This window comes from Pyrus communis, chromosome 11 (genome assembly GCF_041283825.1).
Source record: "Pyrus communis isolate YQ-2024b chromosome 11, ASM4128382v1, whole genome shotgun sequence".
Lineage (NCBI taxonomy): Eukaryota > Viridiplantae > Streptophyta > Magnoliopsida > Rosales > Rosaceae > Pyrus > Pyrus communis.
This window is the reverse complement of record NC_142575.1, coordinates 13,691,929-13,718,335: the sequence shown is the minus strand read 5'-3', so window position 1 is coordinate 13,718,335 and position 26,407 is coordinate 13,691,929. Positions and strand designations below refer to the sequence as shown.

The window sequence follows — 26,407 nt, the reverse complement described above, 5'->3', positions numbered from 1 at the left end:
AAATTGACCGGAGCCGCATATTAAATCTTTGAAAGAATCTTTGTAAGTTTCCGAGCTCCTTCCCACTAAATTAAACAGAGAGAGCATGAGTGGGGTATGCTAATACTGTGGCGGCCTCATTCGGCTTGAATTTCAAGACCCTATATATGCAAATTCTTCAAGTTTCAACAAACCCAAATACCTGATAAGCTCTCAATATATATACCACAGGCACAGCTAGGACTTCTTTCTCTCTCTAAACTACTTTCCACTAAACCAAGCCGGAGCTGAGTAGCGGTGTTGCTGTGTAATTAGCTCCACTTGAGTCCGTGCTGGAAATCTGTAAGTAATATTCTTGGAAATTATATATTATAATATTATTTTATAATATTTAATTTTTGTGTGAATGAAAAATAAGAGTCAAGTGTTATAGTTGAATTCAAATTCATTAGTTGTATTTGTTCGTTGGAACTCTAGACAACAATCGCAATGCTTCAAAAGAGGTGCCTTGAGTTCTATATAAACTCAACCATCCCACTCGTCTAAATAATAAAGAGTAGAGTTTAATCCCTAAGACTTTATTGTCTCTCTCATTATTAATATCTTTCAGGTCATGTTTTGAGAGTACGGAATATATAAAATTCGTCAGAGTACAAAGATTGAAGTGGTTTGACTTCAGATTATAGATTGTTGAATCCTGGGAGACAGACGCCTACCGAACTACAAGCACAAGAGTAGGGACGAAATTCTGTCTTTAGGACATTGCATGTATGCAAGTCTCAATCTCCAAGTTTGTTAGTTTTTCTAACTTTATCTCTAGTTGTTTATATTAATCTTGTATACTATTGATGTTGTGATTTTCTTTTTGATTATTGTGATTGGAATTCTTGTGTTATTTCATTTTTTCTAATATTGCTCCAACAATCTAAAGACAGAAATTCTTATGCAAGCCTCAATCTCTATGTTTGTCAGTTTTTCTAACTTTATCTCTAGATGTTTATATTAATCATGTATACTATTGATGCTGTGGTTTTCTTTATGATTATGGTGATAGGAATTCTTGTGTTATCTTCATACTTTCTAATATTGCTCCAACAAATATTTCTATAAATATATGATAAATATATCAATCCATGAGTTCTTCTCCAGTCCTCATTGTTCTTTTCTTTTTATTTTTTCAGCTGGCTCTCTTTTTCTTCTTTTAGTTTACGAAAAAGAATTAATGATACACTACTAAATTAAACAATTTGCGCGACGAGGGAGATTTTGTCGCACAAATCATTCTTAGGTCGCACAAAAACTATGGCGACCAGAAAATTGTCGCGCATATTTTGTCGCGCAAAGGTCGTGAAAAAAGATATTGTGCGACGAACAATTTCAAATTCGTCGTGCATCTAAACAATTGCGCGACGCTTTACTACTCATCGCGCTAAAGTTATACGGATGAAGGTTTTCGTCATACGCTATAAAAGGGTACAAGTGCGGTTTATGACTAGTTTGTCCAGAAAAGTTTGCGCGACGAAAAATGTAAGAGACGAGTGGTAATGCACGACGAAGTAGTAAGACACACTTAATTTTGCGTGACGACCGGTTGGCGTCGAGCAAGTATAATTTTTAATAAAAAATAAATAAATAGAATAAAAGGAAAAAAAAAATCATACTAATGACAAAAAAAAAAAGCAAATTAATGAATAAAAATGTACTTACAAATGTAAAGTTTTAAAAGAAAATGGGAACAAAACTATGAAAAAAAGACGGAAACATCTATAGGCATGTCGTTCGGAGGTGCTTGGTAATCTTGCTGCTGGTTGGGGACGGGGTCGGAGGTCGACGTGCCTGATTGCTGTTCTTGCTCGGTGTGGAAAGGCTCTGAGGGCGATGGTGCAACAAAACCGAGGAGACGTATTCTGGAGGAACTAAAGGCTTGTACAAGCATTGACATTTGAGACTTGTACAATGCTAGCTCACTCCTCAGGCTAGTGACTTCCTGCGTCAAAGCTGTAACCTGGCCCTTTGACTGCGAGGATGACAAGGCTCTATTCTCCTGCCGCTTGGCATTTCCCATCCCCCGACAATATGCCCCTAGCCTTTGACCGAAAGTCTAGTCCAACGTCTCTGCCACAATGTGAAACCTTGCATCCTCAAGGGGATCCACATACTTGATCGGCGTGTCCGAGGGAAGCTGGGAGGTGGACTCCCAAAGCACTGACTGACTCTTCTCTACCATAGTCGCTTGTGGAAAAAAAAATGGATTATTGGTAGAAAAAATTTTGAAATAATTAGTATAAATGTTTAATGCATAAGAAATTACTTACATGAAGGGACTCGGTCAACTCATCCCCATGCTGAACATAAACGTCAGCAAAGACATCGATCTTCAGAAATTTTGAATCTTCCTGAAATCGAAAAAGATAAGGAAAATGTTAGTACGGAAAAAAAAAATTATTAGCAACATTTTAAAATTGGAAATGAAAGCTGTAATATGTAAATTCCGTCGCACCTCCATCCTATAGGAGAAAGGCCTCGAACCTGAATAGTGGAGAAGAGTCTTTTTCTCTCGATTGATCTTATTTGCCTTCGCCTTCTTCTGTTATACAAAAAATAAACATATTAGTTGTAATACTTAAAGAAAATTAAAAAAATAATAATAAATATTAGTAAAAATTAAAAAAAGTAAAATGAAAGAAGTCCTAATTAAAAATGCACTATGTTCTTCGTCTCCTCCGACATCGCTATTTACAGACAATTGATTGTGCACCGTGTTCTTCGTCTCCTCCAGCATCGCCTTCCAAGAACTCCACCGCATAGGGCAAAAGGTCTGCATGACATGCCCAATGTCGTGGGCCAATGCACTATGCTGCTTCACCGTTGGTGTTGCCCGATGTCGCTTATCGTATCCGATTGGGATACGACTGTTGGTCACCCGGGTGACCTTCGCTATCTTCAATTGCCGACAAGGTCCTCGGCTGTTTTTCTTCGCTGCAAAGAGATGAAAAAAAAATCATTAATCCAAAACTAATAACAAATCCTATTAAAACATTTCCCAAAAGCCTGAAAATAGCATAAACAATATACGTATCCAACACAATGATCACAACAGTTTAATAAAAGGTTCGGAACAATGACAACTTTTTAATCCTTGTATGACATAACTTAACAAATTGAACTTAAAATAACAAAACTTAGTTAACATGGGAATGAGGGAGTGAATTAGGATTGTATACCTGGTCGTGTACCCGAGGCATCGGTTATGGATCCTGATGGCGACATCTAGTCCCTAGTTCAGGGACATCGATGAGTACATCGGGCGCTAACTGCAGGTAATACCATTGAAGAAGTTGACGATGCCTACGCCTGTGGGACTGGAAGACCAACTAGGTCAACCGAATTGACCGGCCTATGGTCCATCTCTACCGGAGCAGTGGTGATAGTAGTAGGTGTAGTCGTTGGACTAGGTGTAGCCATCATCGCCCTCCGGGTTCTAATGAGGTATGACATCTACAAAATTGGAAATCAATTTGTTTCGTACATAAAGATTTTACTTACCGTACACATGCTAATAATTTCAACTTAAATTCAAAATGAAATTTAAAAACCCAAACTTAAAAACCCTAATTCTAAACCCAATTCAAGTTTGGCAAAAACAAAACTTAAAATTGATATACTACACACAAACTAATCAATTCATATAGGATATAGACCCAACAATTATAACTTATAAGAAGAAACTAGCATAAGTTGTGCATGTGTGCTCTCTCTGTGTGTGTGTCCTTGTATATATGTTGATTTTGGGTGTGTGTGTGTGTGTGTGTTGATGTATGCTAATTTTCCATGTACTCTGTGTGTGTGTGTGTGTGTGTGTGTGTGTGTGTGTGTGTGTGTGTGTGTGCAAGTTGTGCATGTGTGCTATGTGTGTATGTACTAAGCAACTTAATTTAAAACAGTTTCCACCATAACTACTTAATAGTTTCACAGGTAGTAATAATTTCACAAGTAGTAATGAGGAAAGGGACCATAAAAAGTGATTCTCAGTCTTTTTAAACATCCACAGTACATATAGAAATTATATGACCATTGGATATAAATAGAGCTTGCTAACTGGAATAATTAACAATGCAATATATTTATAAAAGAGTGAGTAGCAGCAAATAACACTTTCTATCTATTTAGGAGTGAAGACTTTCGAGAGAGAACCATTAGTAGGCTAATTAAGCTATTTATGTTCTTCAAATGAAAAAATCCCACGACCCTATTTCTATAACTATCTCTGTCCGATTGTATGACTCACTAATTAAGATGCATCACTATTTCTTTAACAGAGTCATACATTCTTCACATTGAAAATAAAAAAAAGTTACTGCTATTAATAAGAAAAAATCAATCAAGAGCGAGACAAGGCCCACTCAAAAACTAAGGAACACAAGTAAAGATAAGTAGCAGAAACCCCAATTTTGCAACCAAAATTTTTAACCAACATCCAATTCCAAAATTCAACACCAAAGTAGCAGAAACCCCACTTGAAAACTGAGGACCATAGCTAAAGATAAGTAGCACGTTGGTCGTTTAGTTACTAGTACATTCGTTTGACTTATATTAACCATAACAATACTCTACTTGTTTGAGAAATCCATAACCAATTTTCTAACTTTGGTTCCTTTCCAAGAAGGAAGGAGTTACAAATTTTGCAGATTATGTATTCTGCAGAATCCAACAACTACATCCAGCAACCGACATAAAAATTTTCAACAAATATCCAAATCAAACACCAATGTAGTAGAAACCCCAATTGAAAAACTGAGGAACAAAGCTAAATTGTTGTCTTCATGATTTCTTGTTTAAGAATAACAGGCCAAGCAGCAAGTTGTTTGTTTAGTTACTAGTACATTTAATTTAATTTTAACAACACTCTACTTGGATAAAGAAATTAATGTCATTGGATTCGTTTCTAGGAAAGGGAACTGCAACTCAATTACCATAACGGAACGACCGAATAAAAAATATTATAGGGTGGGAAACCAATTGTCTAACTTAGGTTACTTTCCAAGAAGGAAAGAGTGTAAACATTTTCCAGGTTCTGCATTCTGCAGATTCCACCTACATCTAGCAACAAACATCAAGTTTTTCAACCAAAAACTTCAACCAACATCCAATTCCAAAATCCAACAGCAAAGTAACAAAAACCCCACTCGAAAAACCAAGGAACAAAGCTAAAGATAGTAGTAAGTTCATTTAGTTCCATTATTTCTCAACACACTGAATCACTTTGCATGGTAATAAGAAAAATTCAATCAAGAGCGAGACAAGGCCCTAATTCTAACTCTTTACTTGAAATTATAAAACTCCTAATTTAAGAACCCTAATCTAATCCCCAATGAAGCACCCTAAATCTAACCCCCAATTTAAGAAAACCTAATCTAACCTCACTGCCCAAAATTGTTCCCCTAATTTAAGACCTAAATCTAACCCCAACTAAAAACTCTAATTTAAGAACCAAAATCTAACCCCCAATTTAAGAACTCTAAATCTAACCCGACTGCCCTAATTCTAACCTTCAATTTGAAAAAGAAAAAAACAAAACAAAACAAAAAAAAACCTTAATTAACATGGTACATAAAGAAAATTGAAAATAAAAACTGAAGAGGAAATTACCTCTTGGAGACGAAGGTGTGATGGCCGGAGAGAGGTACGGAGAGACAGATGGAGGTATAGAGGAAGGAAAGAGAAGGTATCGCGCGAGGAAAAAAAGGAAGAAGAGGGAAGTGAGGGGAGGAAGGAAAGACACGGGGTTAAAATATAGAATCTTGCACGACATAGTCTTTGTCTTGTAAGGCTCAAAAATCGTCGTGTAGATTTTTTTAAATTTAAAAAGCGCCTTAATTGAAATATCATACACTTGTGCGACGAATACATATATTTCGTCGCGCAAATGTACTTTGAGCGACAAAATATATGTATACATCGTGCAAGTGTCTGAAATTTCAATATTCTCGCATAAAATTAAAACGCTTGCACGACCAAAAATTGTTATGCGTTGTGCAATTATGTTTTAAAATGGTTTTTAAATTTTTTTTTTATTTTGTTCACAATTTATTATAAAATAAAAATAAACAAATTTATTTACAAAGTAATTCACATATAAAATGAGAATCATTCATACCATTTTTTCCATCACTCTATATAATGCATTAAACATTTCATGTGTTTTACAAAAAATGTTACAAATAAATTGCCTTATTCTTCATCTGAACTATAATAACTTTCACTTTTGTAGCTATCATTATTTTCTGTGTCCCATTCCTCATCATTGATAAGTACGTCATCATCATTGTTGGTGCGCACTGGACCATTGTATCATGGAATATTATCGAGGTCAATTGTGATCGACTAAATCGGTATTTCGATTGAAGATACTCCTTCTATCTAAAATGGTTCTTGGATAAGATTAGTATCTCGGAGTATTTCCGCATCACTTTCCATCGAAGATTCAAGACGTTGGTAAGCAACATTGTCGATGTCGTCGTCAGTACGGTCTTGTTCTAGTATAACATACACGTTACTATGATTCATCTTCTGAACAACTTTCCAACCCCTCCCAGCTTTAAGGTCATCTAGATACACAATTTGTTTTGCCATGGTTGCTAAGATGTAAGGGTCATCATCATACCAAGTTTTGGTAGTGTTCACTGATAGTAATCCATGATCTTTTTTCACACTTCCATGCCTATCTGGGTTTGTATCAAACCATCCACTCAAATAGGATCACTTGGTACCGGTCTTTGTAAAGCAATTGCACGACACTTGTTAGTTTGCCATAGAATTCAATGTCTATACTTTCGCCTCCCCCAGAGACATGAACACCGCTGTTTTGCGTACACAACTTGTCATCTTGTGCACTTGCTAAGAACTTGACGCCATTGACATGGCAACCCGAGTACAATTCAACGCGAATCGGTCAGAATGCCAAGTTATATAACTCTTCATTGTACGCAGGGGAATTCGATGCTTTTAGTTGATTCACCTAATATTAGACAAACATTTAAATTTGTTAGTTCAAGCAAATTAATTGGTACAATATATATGTCCAATACAAAACACTTCAATTTTACATATTCGAGAAACCACTGCGGAAACAATTCACGGTGTTTCTTGGCATACAAATGTGAAGGATGTGCCTGTTTCATCATATTTTCATGCTCATCTAGGTATGACAGTGTCTTGTCATAATTGTTGAGTACGAACCAATGTTCTACCTCCATGTCCTTTTTGAAAAACGACTGCCACAAATCGGATCTCTGAATGGTCGAGTGATTTGGGAAAAAACCGAAAGTTTCTCCTTTCTCACACCCTCGTCATTATTGTGAGGAGGACGATTGAAAGTTGTCTCAACATCCTTTAAATACATTTCACAAAATGTAAGCGCCTCATATGCCACCCAAGCTTGTATAATGGATCATTCGGGCTTCGCTTTGTTTCGTACACTTTTCTTCAAGTCCCTGAGAAGCCTGCCAAAAGAAAACTATACGATGCACATATTACTAATCGTAATATATTTAATATTGATTAATAAAAAAGACGAGGAATATATACCTTTCTATTGGATACATCCATGGAAAGTGGACTGGTCCAGCAAGCAATGCCTCCTCTGGTTAGTGAACCATCACGTGTATCATACTTGTGAAGAAAGCTGGAGGAAATATCATCTCAAACTTGCATAGAACTTGTACAATGTCATGGCGCAACTGATTAACGTCTATTTTTCGCAACGTTCTTGACACCAATTGCAAAAAATAATTAGACAATAACATGATTGGTTTCACTACATCGGCTGGCAAAAGATGTCGAATACCCACAGGAAGTATGCGTTGTAGAACCACATGGCAGTGATGACTCTTTAGGCCAGCTAATTTACCCTCGTCAATGTTGACGCAATGCGCGATATTTGAAGCATACCCATCAGGAAACTTTACTAACGATAAAAACTTTAAAAATTCTTTCTTGTCATTCAGTTTCATTGAAAAAAATGCAAGATCCCTTTTGGCTTTATTATTGTCCCTATTCATCCATAAACCCCGTCGTATTCCCATTCGTTCCAAATCAAGACGAGCTTTGATTGTGTCCTTTGTCTTGCCCTCAATATCTAGAATTGTGCCAACCAATGTGTTAAATACATTTTTCTAAACATGCATAACATCGAGGTTGTGTCTCAATTTTAATCTGGACCAATACGGGAGTTCAAAAAACATAGACTTGTGCATCCAGTTTCTATGTGTAGAAGGTCTGGTCTTACTAACATTGGTCCCAAAATGAGCAAAATCCAAACAGTTAAGCTGTTCCAAAATCTGATCACCGGACCATTCTCTAGGTCTGAGGCGATTCTTTTTCTCCCTGTCAAACTCTTTATCCTTGTCCTGAGACAACCATCCCCGATGACCAAGGAAACAAACTTTTTCGGTGTGCCAACTAGATGTTACGTCTTCCTTGCATACAGGGCATGTCATATCACCCCTAATGCTCCACCTGGAAACCATTGCATATGCAGGGAAATCGTTCACAATCCACATCACTGCAGCCTGCAAAGTGAGCATCTTGCCAGTACATTTATCGTATGTGCGCACACCGCGTGTCCATAAATCTTTTAGCTTATCCACCAATGGCCAGAAGTATATATCGATTGACCTACCAAGATCCTCAATTATTAATAGAGTCATCATCATGTATTCTTTTTTCATACATTTTCATGGTGGCAAATTATACGGAAATATGAAAATCAGCCAACTATTGTGGTGCTAGTTTAAAACCCTAAACGAATTAAATCTGCCAGTGGTAAGTCCCAATCTAACACTACGAGAGTCAGCAGCAAAATCAAGGAACGTTCGATCAAACATTTCCCATGCCTCTCCATCTGCAGGATGCCTTAGGGCATTGTCGTCAACCCGCTTCTCCTTATGCCATCTCATGTCCGTGGTAGTATGTGATGCGATATTTATACGCATACAAATTAAACCCTATTTGTGACAATTGTAGTAATGATGTAAGTAGGGATCGTTCTAACCGGGGATTAACTAGGGATGCTAAACACTTGACTTAAATAAATAAAACTAACTTTTAAAACACTAAGACAAACTTAAAAGACTCAAAACAAGTTCAAAAGACTCCAAATACTTTAAAAACATAAAATAAGACAAATCAAATGATTAAGACTTAACAAAATAAGGGGGGGGAAGTTTGATTTGACGAAAATTGAAATAACAAAACAAGTTAATAAACTAAGCAAATTGTAAAACGAATAAACGTAAATATGAATGTGATGAAAATATGGATGATGGAATAGCCAAGGGGTTCTTCTCCACACATGTTACACTTGCAATACAAGATTGATTTTCGGTTGGTCTTTCGATAAATTATGAAACTCAATGCTCCAAGTTAATTAGGTTCGCTTAAATTAACTTTCAGATTTCCCTAGATTCATTGGATTGAATGGAATACGCATTACAACCAAATTATTCTTAATCAAAGTCCCTAACTATGGAATACGCATGATAGAGACATTCAACAAAGATCATTAAGTCCAACGGAAATCATAAACATTGACGAGGCATTCGTTACTATGGAATACGCATGAAACTTATGCCAAGAATTCATTTAACGCGATTGTTTATAAGCGTCATATTCATGCATGAAAATTAAGCTTGCAATCTCAATGAACATACATAAATACGTTATCAATCAAACAGTTAAACGAATTGAATCCACAACTTATGAAATTCCAACCAAAAGTAATCAATTCATATTGTAAATATAAACATAGTTTCGAATCACCCCCTAGCTACAGGGGGTTTAGTTCCTCATAACCTTGAAATCAAAGAGACAACTAAACATTCCAACAACTCAAACTTGAATTGTATGAACGTTTAGGCACTCTTCTCTTCCATTACAAAACAAAGAAAATTGAATTTAAACTTTGAAATCAAAGAAACACCTAAACATTCCAACAACTCAAACTTGAATTGTATGAACGTTTAGGCACTCTTCTTCTTCGTTATTGTGGCACAAGGTCTAAGGTGAGCTTTGGGGATTATGTGAAGTGTTTTGGAGGGATGGGAAGTAGTTGGATAGTGGCTGAAATGGAGGATAAAAACTGCACAGATTGGAAGGGGATTTGCGGCACAAGGATTGTGTTTGTGTGGTGTGAAGTGTATCAAAATGAGATGATTTGGTGAATGGAATGCAAGGGTATTTATAGGAGGAGTGGAGATGTATATGGCTGTTTGTTTAAGGTGTTTGTATGTGAATGCATGCTGGAATTGAAAGGGAAAGCTGGAAAGGTGATGAAATGCACGGCATAGAATGGTTGTTGGTGTGTGAATGCATGCTGGAATTGAAAGGGAAAGCTGGAAAGGTGATGAAATGCACGGCACAAAATGGATGGTGCTGTTTTTGTATGTGAATGCATGCTGGAATTGAAAGGGAAAGCTGGAAAGGTGATGAAATACACGGCACAAAATGGTTGGTGGTGTGTGAATGCATATGTTGAATGATTAAAGTGTATGTGGGTGAATATGTAGCTGAAAATGCATGTGAATGCATGCTGGAAATGCAATGTGAAGTCACGGCAAAGGGTGAAGTGAATGTGAAATGGGAGTGCATGTGTTGCATGGCAAAGGGCTTTGTTTATGTGTTAGCATGGGAATTTCTGGTTCTAAGGCTTTGTTTGCTTGGGCTAGGCTCTTTGTTTTATGTTCTAAAGTGCACACAAAGCTTCAGTTTTGTCCAACACTTTGGCTCCAAGCATAAGCTATCCATCCTTAGCCCAAAAGTGCTCCAAACGTCTCCAAAATGCATCTTTTTGCTCCTTTAGCCCTTTTGGCCTACAAACACACGAAAATAGCTTAAAGTACTAAAATAACTAAAGAAACATAACGTAAATGCACGAGAACAAGCCATTTAAGTCGCATGAATATGCTCCTATTAGTATGCGTTGACATATTTAATCTCTGCAACCTAAGTTTCAAGGGCAGATAACGCATGACTTTTTGTGGGATCTTAGTCGTTCTATTCTGAGATGTCATTTTGAACCTCGACTCATTGCATACAGGGCATTTATCCAATACTCTATTCTCTTTGTAGAATAAAATACAATTGTTTTTGCAAGCGTGAATTTTTCAATAACCCAATCCAAGACCATTCAACACCTTTTGCGCATGTCTATGGTCTTTCAACAAACAATTGTCCTTTAGAAGCATTTTCTTGAAAACCCCCAAAAAGTAATCGAAACACTAGTTCGACATACGATACTTCATTTTTCCGTGCATTAGTTCCACAATGGCCGTGCGAACGGAAAAGCTCTCGCACCTTGGGTATAACTCTTGGTTGTCATTTTTTAATAGTTTTTCATATTGTTCAAACTCTACACTGTCCATTGATGTAGGCACGACATCTTCCCCTTCCTGATTGGTGTTTGTTAATGCAAATGGAAAAGCATCATTTATAATATCCATGACTTGTTCATTAGGATCCACAATAGGTTCAACATTGTCCACTCTTGTGGCGTTTGAGGACGAAGCATTGCCTAATTGTTCCCCATGATGGTTCCAAGTACTATATGTCTCAATCATTCCATTCCTTACTAAATGAAATCGAACATTTTCAATTGTCTCCCTTAATGTGTTGTTACACCTCCTACAAGGACACCGGATTCTAGTTGCACCCGGGTTATGTGTACGTGCAAAGTCAATAAAATCCTCAATTCCATCAAGTATTCGCCCACACATCTATTCGGGTTCTATATCCATGTCCTGTCCATAATTCCTGGAACCACAATAACAATACAACAATCACAAAAACTTCATACAAAATGATAAAGTCACCTTATGCCTCTGGTAAGGGCCCTATCCCATTCGGAAATGCATAGTCATGTCACGTAATTTACGGCTACATCAGATTAGATTTCGACATGGATGAATTTCGGTAGCATTTCGATACAGTTCTTCAAGTGTACGGCCCGAAGAACGTACAGAGATGACACCGAAATCTCCACAACCGAAACCTAATCTTTCAACCATAAACTACGCGTCTTAATTGTGCATTCCCAAACAGTCCAAATAATGGGACAATTCAAGAATTAATTAGATCACAGTCATGCTTTCGCATCCATTTGAGAAATCCAACTAATCCTCAAACGGGAAACTAAGTTTTACTAAAAATAAAAAATAAGTACGAAGTTAATTTCAATTAACTTCGTACATCACAACACATATTTGTATGTCACATACAAATTTAACAACGTAATATAAATATAATTTCACAACACAATATAAACATAACAAACTAAGTTCAACATAATTTAATTAATTTTATATGTTTAAAAAATAAAACGAAGAAAATACCTTCTCAATCCCTATAAACAACAAAATTAATGGCGTTAGTATGAATTTACATTAATACTTTTACCCTAACGACAAAAAACGCTTACCAAACACACTGAGATAGCTCGATCAACCTAGAGAAGAAGATGGAGGGAGTATAACTAGTAAAAAAAAAGACTTTGCGTGACGCAGGACCTTTGTCACGCAAAGTCAAAAAAACGTCGCGCAAACATTAGCCCAACGAACCTTCGTCGCGCAAACATTAGCCCAACGAACCTTTGTCGCGCCAAGGCAGTGAAAGTAGGGTTTGCGCGACGAATGAGTGACCTGCGTCGCGCAAAAGCACTTTGCGCGACGTAGGTCCTACGTCGTGCAAAGTGCTTTCGCGCATCGCAGGTTCTGCGTCGCGCGAAGTGGTTTTGCGAGACGTAGGACCTCCGTCACGCAAACCCTTTTTTTTTTTTTTTTTTACAAAGAATTTGTATATTTAATTTTTAATAAATATTGTAATTAAATTCTAAACAATAATTAATAAACCAAGAAAAAGTATTTAATTATAAAATATATGAAAATGTATATACAAGATGTCCGAACAAAAAAGAAAAAACTACAAGTTTTCTAGGTTTAATACATCATACTACTGGGTATCGGCTAGGCGAAGTGGAAGGTGGAGCAAGATCAGGTGCTGGCATCGGGATTTGGAGGCCGAACATTGCTAAGGCTTGAACAATCATATTCATCGTCTCGTCCTGGGTGATAGGAGCATATTCATGCGACTTAAATGGCTTGTTCTCGTGCATTTACGTTATGTTTCTTTAGTTATTTTAGTACTTTAAGCTATTTTCGTGTGTTTGTAGGTTCTAAGGGCAAAGTATGCAAAAGGATGCCTTTTGGAGCCTTTTGAAGCAAATTAGAGATTGGAATGGATATCATATGCTTGGAGCCAAGAGGATGGACGAAATTGAAGGATTCCTAATCCATTGCAGCCACATGCACATTCAATCATTCACACCAAAACCTTGCACATGCTTTCCCATTTCATTATTCATTCACTTTGCAGCCACCATTCCCCCTTTAATCCACATGCTCTCCCATTTCAGATTGCATTTTCACTCACCACAAACAAGTCACATGCATTCATCAACATATCTAGCTGTCATTCACATGCATTTCATTCATCATTTCCACCCCCACATGTCCCTTTAATCATTCAAACATGCAGCCACACCTTCACCCACATGCACCATTCAAACATACACCCAAACACCACCAGAAATCATCATTGCCGTGGGTACCTATCCCATTTCAGATTGTCATTCCACTTCATTGCACATGCATCTTCATAATTCAACACATGCATTCATTATTTATTTACTTTGCATCCTTTAATTTAATCACATGCACATTCAAACAAACACAATCATTCCAGTCATACCTTGCATTTTCAGATTGTTCCTCCATCATTGCACCACAATGCAGCCACATGCACTTGTTCCTCTAACATTTCAGCCACTTGCACTCCCATTCTCTCCCAAAACCGTGCACATGCATTCTTCTTGCATTTCCAGCCATTCCACATGCTATTTCAGCCACATGCACTCATAATCATTCAACCAACTTTGCACATGCATTCATCATCATAACCTAGCTGTCATGTTCCCCCCATTTCACCTATAAATAAGCATCCATTGCATTCATTCTCATTCACAATCCATTCACCACATAAATAAGGCCTTTGTGCCAGAAATTCAACCATTCCATTCATACACTCATCCATTGCAGAAATGTAGACCATCAAACTCCCTTGTGCCGTGCTCTCCCTTACAAATCCAAACACCATCCTTCCATTCCTCCACCACTACCCAAACCATTCACACCATCAAACTATCCTTAGACTTTGTGCTACAACGAAGAGGAAGAGAAGAGTGCCTAAACGTTCATACAATTCAAGTTTGAGTTGTTGGAATGTTTAGGTGTTTCTTTGATTTCAAGGTTTAATGTCAATACTCTTTGTTTTGTACGAATGAGGAATGGAAGATAAGAGGGCCTAAACGTTCATACAATTCAAGTTTGAGTTGTTGGAATGTTTAGGTGTTTCTTTGATTCTCTTTGTTTTGTACCATGAGGAACTAAACCCCCCTTGGTTAGGGGGTGATTCCAATATATGTTTATGCTTGCATTTTGATTTGATTACTTCTAATTGCGTTTCATAAGTTGTGATTCAATTTGTTTAACCGTTTTATTGATAACTTATTTATGTATGTTTATTGAGAGTGCACGCTTAATTTTCATGCATGAATATGATGCTAGAATATAAGTGAGTTTCACCTAATAGTTACGAACTTATATTCATAAGTAGTGGAGGTTGCTTATAAACAATCGAGTTAAACGAATTCTTGGCAAGAGTTTCATGCATTCATAGTAACGAATGCCTCGTCAACACTTATAATTTTCATAGAGCGTAATGATTCTTGCTTGTACCTCTTCTATGCATTCATGTTGAGGACTTGTGGGGAATGTTTTGAATTGTCGCATGCATCATCCAATTCAATAACGTTAGGAAGATTTGAAGGTTAATTAGTGCATCACGGTTAACTTGGGGTGTTGAGAATTCATGGTTTATTGAAATGCAATTGGAAATCATTTATTATGCAAGTATAACATGTATGGAGATGAACCCCTTGGCTAGCATCCATCCATTCATTCCATTTCATCACATTCATATATACTATCTGTCTTAATTCGAATCTGTACATTTTATTTAATTTCGTATAAAACTCAATCACCCTTTACTTTATTGTCCAATTTAGTAGAAAGTGTTTTAGTTTATGTTTATAAGTGTTTTGATTCATTTTGTTACATAATTTCGTCCAAATTCACCAAAGTGCTCAAAACTGCCCAGAAAGTGATTTTAAGGCAGTTTTGAGTGTTTTGGGTGATGTTTGAGTCTTTTGGTTTGTTTTAATGTTTTAAGTGTTTAGTTTTACATTCTTTGAATTAGTTTAGTGTTTTATATTGTGTTTTTACGTTCTTGAGTCAAGTTATTACTTAATTCGTCCAAAATTGTGTTTGTGCTCAAATCTGCCCAGAAAGTGGTTTTAGGCAGATTTGAGTGTGTTTGTGTTGTTTTGAGTCTTTTGGTTTGTCTTAGTGTTTTAAAGTTTAGTTTTGCATTCTTTGAGTCTAGTATAGTGTTTCATATTGTTATTTTACGTTTTTGAGTCAAATCCAAGTGGTTAACAATCCCTCCTAATCCCCGGTCCAGAACGATTCCTACTTATACATATACTACAATTTGACGAAAAGAGGGTTTAATTTGTGTGCGTATAATGCACGCATCACTGGGCCCTAATGTGCTCGCCTTAGGCCCTAATGTGCTCGTTCTGGGCCTCAAGCTGACCTTTTAGGGTTGTCACTTCCTCCTTCAGGGAATTGACCTCTCATGTGGACAATCTGGAAGAGGAGGAACCCCCGCCTTCCCCATACATCGAACAACCTTGCCATGACGAAAAGGGCTTCGAACCAAGGCAACACGATTGATTAAAAAGAGTTAAATTGTAATTGTAACACATATGTAATATGCACTATTTTAAATGCATTTTCTCGAACTAATAAGGAGACACATGCAGAGATAAGAAAGGAAATGTTCAGTTATTACGTAAATATATAGAGCTATATATATATATGTATATATGTATATGTATATGTATATCGAGCATTACCAACAAACAGTAGTACAGTAATGGAGTCCAAGAAAATGGTTTTTGTAAGCAATAAGGCCACTCCAACAACAATTGTAAATATTGGTTAAATATCACATCTCCCAGACTCCCTCAGTCTTATCCAAAATCATATCACAGCTGCATCCATGATACTCACAAGTATAATTGTGCACATTCTTAACTAAGTTTACAACTCAAACACTCATTAATTATGTGGCAGTTAACTATATGACATTTACTCATATAGCTTCAGCCTGAATTAGAAATATATAGAGCTAGTTGATTGCAATTAAAAGAGTGTAGAAGAAAAAAAATTGTGCCAAAAGCTTATTTGTTTTGTTCTGTTCTGTTCGTATCTTTGTTAGTGCCAAAAGCTTAATTGTGCCAAAAGCTTATTTGTTTTGCAATTAAAATGAGAATTTGATGATGTTAGAGAAAATTTAAACATTCATAGAACAAATTCAACAGACCCCAAATCATATCCAAATCAAGAAAGCAAAATGATATCCAGATTTCTCTAAACAATCGCAACTTGTTCTTTCCAACAGACAAATTGGGTGCAGAGGCAAAATTTTCAAAGCATAGCATAGAAAAGTACCTCATTTAGAATTAAAGAAATTTGAAAGGCAGAAGAAGTTTAGTTCAATTGTTGCCGCCTTTGGAAAAGTTAAATACAAAAAGCGCTTTCTGCAGAAATTCGAATCCAGTCCATTGTTCAACCACGTTGCAACTCTGAAACATAGATCGGAATCCCACAGCAGATTGACATGGACGCCTATGAAGCAATGTAAGCAAATATCAAGAACTCGATGCGAAATCACGAAAAACCAGTAAGCAAACCATTACATTGAAACTAAGCAAACAATTACTGCGTTGGGTTGGCACAGTTCAATAGCTACACATTTGGGTATAGATTAAAGCAAATTATAAATGCGAAACCGAAATTGAACACTATATTTGGGTGAAAAATCACCTGGGTTCTAAAATATAGTTGAATTTCAGACCAAATTGACAGAAAATATATCCAGATACCAACTTAACCAACAAAACTGGGAACTAAGATGCCCAATGTTCAAGGTTTTCAAGCGGATTATGATATCAATTTTCAATTTCTACTAATAAATTAAACAAAGAAACATTCTTTACTATAACATCAACAGTTAAGTAGGAATTAAATGGATGAATCAAGTATCAGAATATTACATGTATTAAAGCGCAAAGTGCATGAGCTTCCAATATGGATCAAAGGATTCAAACCCCATATGTGGAAAACTGGGACTGAACAAAACCCATGTAGTGAAATTTTGTAATAGGGAGGACAGACTAAGGATTCATGCTTTAAAGGTTCTTCGAGAAAACCCACCACAGAGTTCATTAAATAGCTAAAACCCAGTTCTGGAAATATGAAATGGAATATTTATGGTATAAGAAGATGGGGTTTCCTGAATAGGGTTTTAGGGGATTGGGATTAGAAAAGTGGGAATCTCTACTGTCCTAAATATGGATTGCGGTTCCAGTGAGAAGTAGAGGACTTGTATTATACATGTGTATGTATGAATTTAAAATAAAAGATTAGAGAATACAGATACAGAAACAGAGAAGAGAGAAGAGATATGGAGGAGTGTAGAGTTAGTGCTGGGCTAGAGGTCGTACCTGCAAGTCAAACTCATTTCTTTCGAGTTGGTGCTGGGATTCTTACCCTCACAAATGCTCACAAATCCTAAATCCTATCATATCAGAACCTCAAACCCTATCAACTGAACAAAATCAACAGACCCACATAACATCAAACCCTCACAAATCCGAAACCCTATCAAATCAGAACCAACCTCCAAAATCAGAAACCCTTACCGTGATTTTGGGGTTCACGGGAAAAAGAGAGGAAAATATGAGCGAGAGGGAGATTTGGGGTCTAAGGGGAAAGAAGAGGGAGGGTTCAAGATTTAGAGGAGGAGCATCAGAAGTTCCTTGAAGCCTTGAAATTGTACGGCCAAGGTTGGCGTCGAATAGAAGGTATAGGCTCAGTGCCTCGTAAGTTTGTCTAGATTCTGGGTTCATGGGAAAGAAAGAGGGAGGTGGGTTCAAGATTTTGTCCAAATTTGGAAAAAAAAAAAAAAAAAAAAGCCTATTTTTCACTATTGCACCGCCAAAATTATCACAATTTGTGCGAAGCAGGTGTACAATTTGACGTCGCGCAAAGTGATTTTGCGTGACGACCATATTAAGGCATCGCGCAAAGTTTTATTTTTTTAAATTATTATAAAAATTACTAAAAATGTGACTTTCTTCTTTTCAAATTCAATTTTTTTTTAGATAAACCCCACAATAATATATTTTTCTAACAAAAACCCACAATAATTTTTTTTACATATATATCAGTCAATTTCTTAAGTGCTATAAGTACAAAATAAATAAATTAAAATCCACTTAGTAGATATATATACCATTGAACTTGATGGGAAACGCATTGTACGAAACTAGTTTCAAAGATCCAACTGTCAAACTTGTTTGCATATGCTTCAAGATCGCATACGCCAAAAATCGCAAAAAAGAAATATGCAGAGATCACGTAACGAGACAAAACTTTTGGACGGTTATAAACGAAAAAGCACGATTTAACGGTTATTTTAACTCCGATTTTGATGATTTTTTACAGCTACACTATTTGATCCTATATGAATACAATAAACTAATTCGATTGCCAATTTAAAATATTTACACAAGTGGATACCACAAAATCTTATGTTATACTTAATGAAAATATAAATAAACTCCAAGTATTAGTGAATCTAATGTTTTGATGGGATACGCATTACACGAAACTAATTTCAATGATCCAACCGTCAAACTTGTTTGTATATGCTTCGAGATCGCATACACCAAAAATCACAAAAAACAAACATGCAGAGATCAAGTAATGGGACAAACCTTTTTTACGACTATAAATGAAAAATCATGATTTAACGGTTATTTAAACTCCGATTTTGATGATTTTTTACAGCTACACTCCTTGATCCTATATGAATACAATGAACCAATTCGATCGTCAATTTAAAATATTTACAAAAGTGGATACCACAAAATCTTATGTTATACTTAATGAAAGTATAAATAAACTCCAATTGTTAGTGAATCTAATATTTTGATGAGTTACGCATTGTACGAAACTAGTTTCAACAATCCAACTGTCAAACGTGTTTGTATATACTTTGAGATCGTGTATGCCAAAAATCGCAAAAAACAAACATGAAATGATCAAGTAACGGGACAAACCTTTTCGACGGCTATAAATGAAAAATCACGATTATTTTAACTTCGATTTTGATGACTTTTTACAGCTACACTCTTTAACCATATATGAATACAATGAACTAATTCGATTGTCAATTTAAAACATTTACACAAGTAGATACCACAAAGAAAAAGGCAATGCAAGAACCCCGAAAAAAAAAAAAAAAAAAATAGACTTTGCGCGACATAGGCACACTGCATCGCGCAAAGTGTTTTTTTTTTTTTTTTTTTTGTTGCTTATGAGTACAAAATAAATAAATGAAAATGTACTTAGTAAATACATATACCATTGATTTTGATGGGAAAACTCATTGTACGAAATTAGTTTCAAAGATCCAACCATCAAACTTGTTTGTATAGTTTCGAGATCGTACCAGCAAAAAATTGCAAAAAAAAAAAAACATTCAGTGATCAAGTAACGGGACAAAACTTTCTACAGTTATAAACGAAAAATCACAATTTAGCGGTTATTTTAACTCTGATTTTGATGATTTTTTACAGCTACACTTTTTAACCCTATATAAATACAATGAACTAATTCGATTAACAATTTAAAACATTTACACAAGTGGATACCACAAAAGAAAAAGGCAATGCAAGAACAAACCCCCCCCCCCCCACAAAAAAAAAAAAAAAAAAAAAAAACTTTGCGCGACGAAGGTGCCTCTGCGTCGTGCAAAATGGCTTTGTTCGACGTAGTTGTACCTACGTCACGCAAAGTCTTTTTTTTTTTTTTTTTTTGCCCTTTTGCTTATGAGTACAAAATAAATAAATGAAAATGTACTTAGTAAATACATATACCATTGATTTTGATGGGAAACGCATTGTAAGAAATTAGTTTCAACGATCCAACTGTCAAACTTGTTTGTATATACTTCGAGATCACATACACCAAAAATCGCAAAAAAAAATCATTCAGAGATCAAGTAACGAGACAAAACTTTTCGATAGTTATAAACGAAAAATCACGATTTAACAGTTATTGTAACACTGATTTTGATGATTTTTTTACAGCTACACTATTTAATCCTATATAAATACAATGAACTAATTCGATTATCAATTTAAAACATTTACACAAGGGGATACCACAAAAAAAAAAGGCAATGCAAGAACCCCCCCCCCCCCCCCCAAAAAAAAAAAAACTTTGCGCGACGAAGGTGTCTCTGCGTCGCGCAAAATGGCTTTGCGCGACGTAGTTATACCTACGTCGCACAAATTTTTTTTTTTTTTCCTTTTTTTACCCTTTTGCGTATGAGTACAAAATAAATAAATGAAAATTTACTTAGTAAATACATATACCATTGATTTTGATGAGAAACTGTTTGGGCCCAAAATAATATTGTTGGGCCGAGCAGCAGGATGTGCTCGGCCCAAGGTTATGCCAATACTATGGGTCGAATGATAAATCCCGGGCCAGTTGGCAGGGTCGGTCAAGTCCTATCCTAAGTAGTCCGGATAAATAGAAAAGGTCGAGGAAGTCCTGGTGCGACCAGGATTCCCGACCGACAAAGAATAAAGCCTCGAAAAGAAGGAAAATTCAGAATCCCAGTGGGAGTAGGTTTGTTTGAGTTAGAGTTGACATGGGACAAGGACTCCTAATCTAGATCAGGATGCAAATCGGTCTCAAGGAATGGGGTGCTATAAAAACAAGAAATCATGCAACAGAAAGACCCTTCAACGAATAGATTGCATGGCTCGACGACGAGAAGCGCAGGCCAGCCCTGCCAACCAGTGGCAACCAAAAAGGCCGTGGAAAACATTAGTGAACGGCCAACCCCGACTATCATGACCGAGTTAGTCGAAGGGAAGAAAGTAGCAGCTCCTGGCTTCGAAACCACTATTGAAGAGTCTGAGAAATGTATCAAGATCCTTCTCTGGCCTGGGGAGACGAGAGCTCGTCTCAAGCACTTTAGACAAGAGGCCAAAAGGAAACTTTCTCCGGTACCACAACGCGAGCCATTTATCAAAATATGGCGCAACTTACACCCCCCATTCCTCAGTGAATCCCTGGAGTACATGCGAGAATTTCATAAGAAATATTCCACCAATGACTTGTACGGACTACCCAAGGCGTGTCAGGAAACCCTCGACCTAGCTCTAACTTGCCCTGATGCCAAGCAAATTATTCAGAAAACTTCCGACCCAGCGATCAAAGCTAGGTTCCAACATATACGGGAGGCTCGGGTCCTTGGTTTTGAGGTCGATCCTTACACAGATATTGACGCCGCCGAATTACCCTTTTCACTCGAAGACCTTCAGCATTTGCGCTATCATTTCGAAGTTTTCTCGGCTGTATCTCTCTTCGGCCTCACGGTCGACGAGGAAAAACGGATAGCATGGTTGGATACGTATTTAGACACGAGGAACGCCTGTATCGCCTATGAAGAACGAGCTCATGTAACGAGGGACCAACATAAATCTTCGGCAGTAAACATAGTCGAGGAAAATAGCCAAAACAGACTCGATTTGGTCAACACGCCTCAGATGCCGGTTCATACCGAGGCACTCAAAAGTTCGATAGAGGATGTTCCGCCGACTGCTACTATGGTTAGTTCTGCAGAAGACGACGATCACAATCCGATGGGTCCGTCGGTCCTCGAACATATGGAGATCAGTATGGTCCACGTTCTACCAGCTAAATTCTAACCAAGTACCCACCAGTCAAATTTCTTGGACGGGGACGTGGTTGCCGAGGAAGCAACACAAGTAGATTTCGTCATAAACGACGACGACAGAGAAGCCTGAAGCGGGGACAACCTTAAGGCGGCTTTGGCCGAACTATTTCCTCGTTCCCCCTCGGTTAATCTCCAACACCTGAAGCCTTTGTACGTCACGACTCACATCGAAGGATTTCCCATTTCTAAAGTGTTTGTCGACTGTGGAGCCACAGTCAACATTATGCCGATGTCCGTCATGAAAGCTTTACGCCGTTCTGATAATGAACTCATTCCGTCAGGTATCACTATGAGCAGCTTCGTTGGTGACAAGTCTCAGACTAAAGGAGTGCTCCCGTTGGAAGTTAGCATTGCCGGTCGTCAATATATGACGGCATTCTTTATAATTGATTCCAAGATCGACTATAACGCATTACTTGGCCGCGATTGGATCCACCAAACCAGTTGCATTCCTTCATCACTATACCAAGTCCTCATCTTTTGGGATGGCAAATCCGTCGTAGTCCACCTAGCCGATAACCAACCATTTGAAACCAACATGATCTAGGCTCGCTATTACGATGATCACGTCGGCTACATCACCCTCCAAGGCCTTAACGAGGATGGGCGGCCGACGAGAATTTTGGTACAGAAAGTAATTGAGGTCGGCGCTGAGACTGTCCAACAGGATTCGGCGAGACTTGGCTTGGCAGATTTAGTCACCAATGCCAGTGATTGATCACACCAAGCAAGAACGGCGTCAGGCCGCGATTTCATTTACAATGGAACGTCTGATGGCCCATTGGTACGCCATTACCAAGCAACCAAATTCCGGCATCAATTTAATCGAATTTTTAGCCAAAGCGGATAACGGCCCCGTTCTATCTTTCGATAAGGTTCAGGCAGTACCGGCCGAACTCGAAGACCATCGGCCCCAGGTCAAGGACCCATTAGAAGAAGTTAATGTAGGCACGGCCCATGATCCTCGAACATTTTTTATCAGCGCGTTACTCCCACCGTCCATGAAGGTCGAACTCCGTAAGTTACTCCAGGAATTTAAAGATTGCTTCACATGGAGCTACCATGAAATGCCAGGCCTCGATCGAAACCTTGTCGAGCATGAGCTACGCATCAAGGACGGGTGTAAGCCTTTTCGACAACCCCCTCGCCGATTTTCGACCGAGGTACAACTCGGCATTAAAGAAGAATTAGTTCGGCTTCTAAAACCCGGGTTTATTAGGACCGCTCGGTACGTCGAATGGTTGGCCAATATCGTCCCAGTATTGAAGAAGAACGGTGCCCTACGCACTTGCATCGATTTCCGTAATCTAAATCTGGTTACTCCCAAGGACAAATATACAATGCCAATCTCAGATTTGCTAATTGATGCCGCAGCTAATCATGAACTGCTATCTTTTATGGACGGCCATGCGGGTTACAACCAGATATTCATCGCCGAAGCCGACGTCCATAAGACGGCTTTCCGTTGCCCTAGGGCACTTGGTACTTACGGATGGGTAGTCATGCCATTCGGCCTCAAAAATGCCGGCGCCACATACCAATGAGCCATGAATATGATCTTCCACGACTTAATCGGTACAATCGTCGAAGTTTATATCGATGATGTGGTGGTAAAGTCTAAACGCCACCAAACGCACCTGGCTGATCTGCAGCAAGCGTTCATTCGCATGCGCAAGAATAATCTCAAAATGAACCCGGCCAAGTGTGCTTTTGGTGTTTCGGCCGGTAATTTCCTAGGATTTTTGGTGCACCATCGCGGCATCGAAGTCGACGAAAATAAAGCCCAGGCCATCATTAGCGCCCCACCTCCGACAACAAAGAAACAACTTCAGTCGTTACTAGGGTAGATAAATTTCCTCCGCCGCTTCATCGCCAATTCGGCCGGTAAGATGAAGGCATTCTCTACGCTCCTTAAACTTAAGGATACCGACAAATTTGAATGGCGCGAAGAGCATCAAACTGCATTTACGCAAATCAAGGTGGCCCTTTCCACCCCACTCGTGCTAGTTCCACCTTGTCGCAATAAACCTCTTAAATTATACATTTTGGTAGCCGCTAAATCCATTGGTTGTCTCCTCGCGCAAGATAACAATGTAGGGCGTGAACAAACAGACGTAATTCGTTACATGCTCACTCGGCCCATTGTCAAAGGCCGAATCGGGAAATAGATGCTCGCCTTATCCGAGTTCAGCCTTCAGTATGTACCCCAAAAGGCCGTCAAGGGGCAAGCTCTCGCCGACTTCTTGGCCCAACACCCTTCCCCTTATGGTTCTGAGGGAGGCGACGTCGACATCAGTTTAGTCACCACACGCGATACCCATTGGACTATGCATTTTGATGGTTCCAGTACTTCGACCTCGGCGGGTGTCGGTATTGCAATTCAATCGCCTGACCACTGCCGATGGTATTTTTCTCTCAAGTTGGATTTCAGCTGCACCAATAATCAGGCCGAATATGAAGCCCTCATTATCGGCCTCTACGTTTTACACGATCTACGGGCCTCCCGCATTCTCGTCCTCGGTGATTCCGAACTTGTGATTAACCAACTGAACGGCCTGTTTCGTTGCATGAGTTGTACTTTAGCGCCCTATCACATGGTCGCCACCTACCTGGCCGAGTCGTTCGACCGGATTACATTTGAACATATTTCACGTATCCACAACACAAACGCCGACGAACTCGCCCAGATCGCCTCCAGAGCACAAATCACGGGGGGCAAACTAGGCCGAATTGCAGCCACAAGTCTGTGTTCATACCCAGCCTTGATCAATCGGCAAACTCTCCAGCACGCACACGTAATACGCACAAGGGTAATGTCAGTCCCATCCCTACTAGAACGAGGAGACCCCGTAGAAGTATGTGCCGTCGAGGTAGAACCAGATGATTGGAGAAAGACGATGTTACGGTACCTCGATAACCCCAATGGGAAACACGACCGGAGAACGAAGGTCCTCACCACGAATTACGTGTTGTACCAAAATGAATTATACCGCAAGGGCGAGGACGGGTTACTACTATTGTGCCTCGGCCCACATGAGGCTGCCCAAGCAATGGCCGAGGTACATGAAGGAATTTGTGGGGCACACCAATCTGGACGAAAAATGCGCTGGTTGCTTCGACGACACGGTTATTTTTGGCCCAATATATTAAAGGATTGCATCGAATATGCACGAAGATGCGTACTATGCCAAATTCATGGACTCGTGCAGAGAGCCCCGGCCGAATTACTCCACTCGGTTACTAAACCATGGCCGTTCAGGGGATGGGTAATAGACGTAATTGGCAAAATCACGCTAACGTCGGGGGCGGCGAAACACGTGTGGATAATTGTAGCAACTGACTATTTCACTAAATGGGTCGAGGCAAGATCATACGTCGAATTAACGGCCAAAGAGGTATGCAATTTCGTAGAGGAGAACATTGTGACCAGAAACGATCATAACTGACAATGGCACCATATTCACGGCCGATAGGTTTAAGGAATACGCGGCAAGTTTGAATATCCGACTTGAGCAATCTACACCGTACTACCCTCAGGCGAACGGACAGGCCGAGGCAAGCAATAAAGCGTTGATCGGCATCCTCGAAAAAATGGTAAAAGAGAGACCTGGGTTGTGGCATTTAAAGTTAAATGAAGCATTATGGACATACCGAACTTCACCCCGGTCGGCCACTGGAACCACTCCTTACGCGTTAACTTATGGACACGACGCTATGTTACCGGTCGAGTTGAGTATAAGCTTATTACGAGTAATCGAGCAGAGTAGTTTGTTCAGTGTCGAATATAGTCAAGCGATGCGACAAGAATTAGAAGACTTAGAAGAAAATCGAATCGACGCGGGTAACTTATTGATAGCACAAAAGAAAATTGTCGAGCAAGCGTATAACCAGCGTGTAAGACAAAAAACGTTCGGCGAAGGAGAATTGGTTTGGCAAACTGTGTTGCCTGTCGGGATTAAAGACCCCCGATTTGGTAAATGGTCGCCGAATTGGGAAGGGCCATTCATCGTTCACAAAGTCCTCGGCAAGGGGCCATATCATCTCAGAGATCGGGCGGGTTCAGTTCACAAATTGCCGATTAATGGAAAGTTTTTAAAAAAGTACTATCCAATTACATGGGAAATGCAAGAGTAAAAGACCATTGTGTAAATAAGAACCATTGTATTGATAGTAAGACCATCGTATTGATGGCAAAAGACCATTGTATTAATAATAAGAGAACAAATAGAATGATAAATTCCTAGGGGGTCGAGGGGAGGAAAGTCTCGAGGGCAGCTTTTAGCTCCAACCACTTCGCTTCACCCAAAATTATCTCAGCCTACCTCGTCTTTTTATTGAACTGCAGCTGCTGGATATGCCGTGCGCCGGCAGC

The 26,407-nt window shown here is 38.6% G+C and overlaps 1 protein-coding gene across 8 annotated transcripts; it reads right to left on the bottom strand.

The window, feature by feature from the left end:
- Nucleotides 1-1,647: 1,647 nt before the first annotated feature.
- Nucleotides 1,648-18,151, bottom strand: LOC148692929 (uncharacterized). Of its 8 annotated transcripts, XM_088678969.1 has the most exons (8): nt 17,918-18,151; nt 17,720-17,823; nt 16,665-16,841; nt 3,204-3,477; nt 2,724-2,958; nt 2,509-2,566; nt 2,295-2,375; nt 1,648-2,211 (listed from the first exon to the last, which is right to left on the bottom strand). In XM_088678969.1, exons 4-8 carry the CDS (start codon nt 3,247-3,249, stop codon nt 2,200-2,202), a joined length of 432 nt encoding a protein of 143 aa, XP_088535095.1. In that variant the 5' UTR covers nt 3,250-3,477; nt 16,665-16,841; nt 17,720-17,823; nt 17,918-18,151; the 3' UTR covers nt 1,648-2,199. The 8 variants fall into 8 exon arrangements, 5 of the variants coding, with proteins under 5 accessions (XP_088535095.1, XP_088535092.1, XP_088535091.1 ...); XR_015952891.1 differs by having other exon boundaries at nt 2,480-2,566; nt 17,720-18,150; XM_088678966.1 differs by having other exon boundaries at nt 17,270-18,151.
- Nucleotides 18,152-26,407: the final 8,256 nt, after the last annotated feature.

Excerpts from the sequence above, each read along its gene's own strand:
- LOC148692929 (XM_088678966.1), bottom strand. The coding sequence starts at position 3,249 with ATGTCGCCATCAGGATCCATAACCGATGCCTCGGGTACACGACCAG. Across the intron at positions 2,567-2,723 it reads AACACGGTGCACAATCAATT|AAGAAGGCGAAGGCAAATAA; the intron begins GTCTGTAAATAG and ends TTTGTATAACAG. Across the intron at positions 2,376-2,508 it reads GACTCTTCTCCACTATTCAG|GAAGATTCAAAATTTCTGAA; the intron begins GTTCGAGGCCTT and ends TTTCGATTTCAG.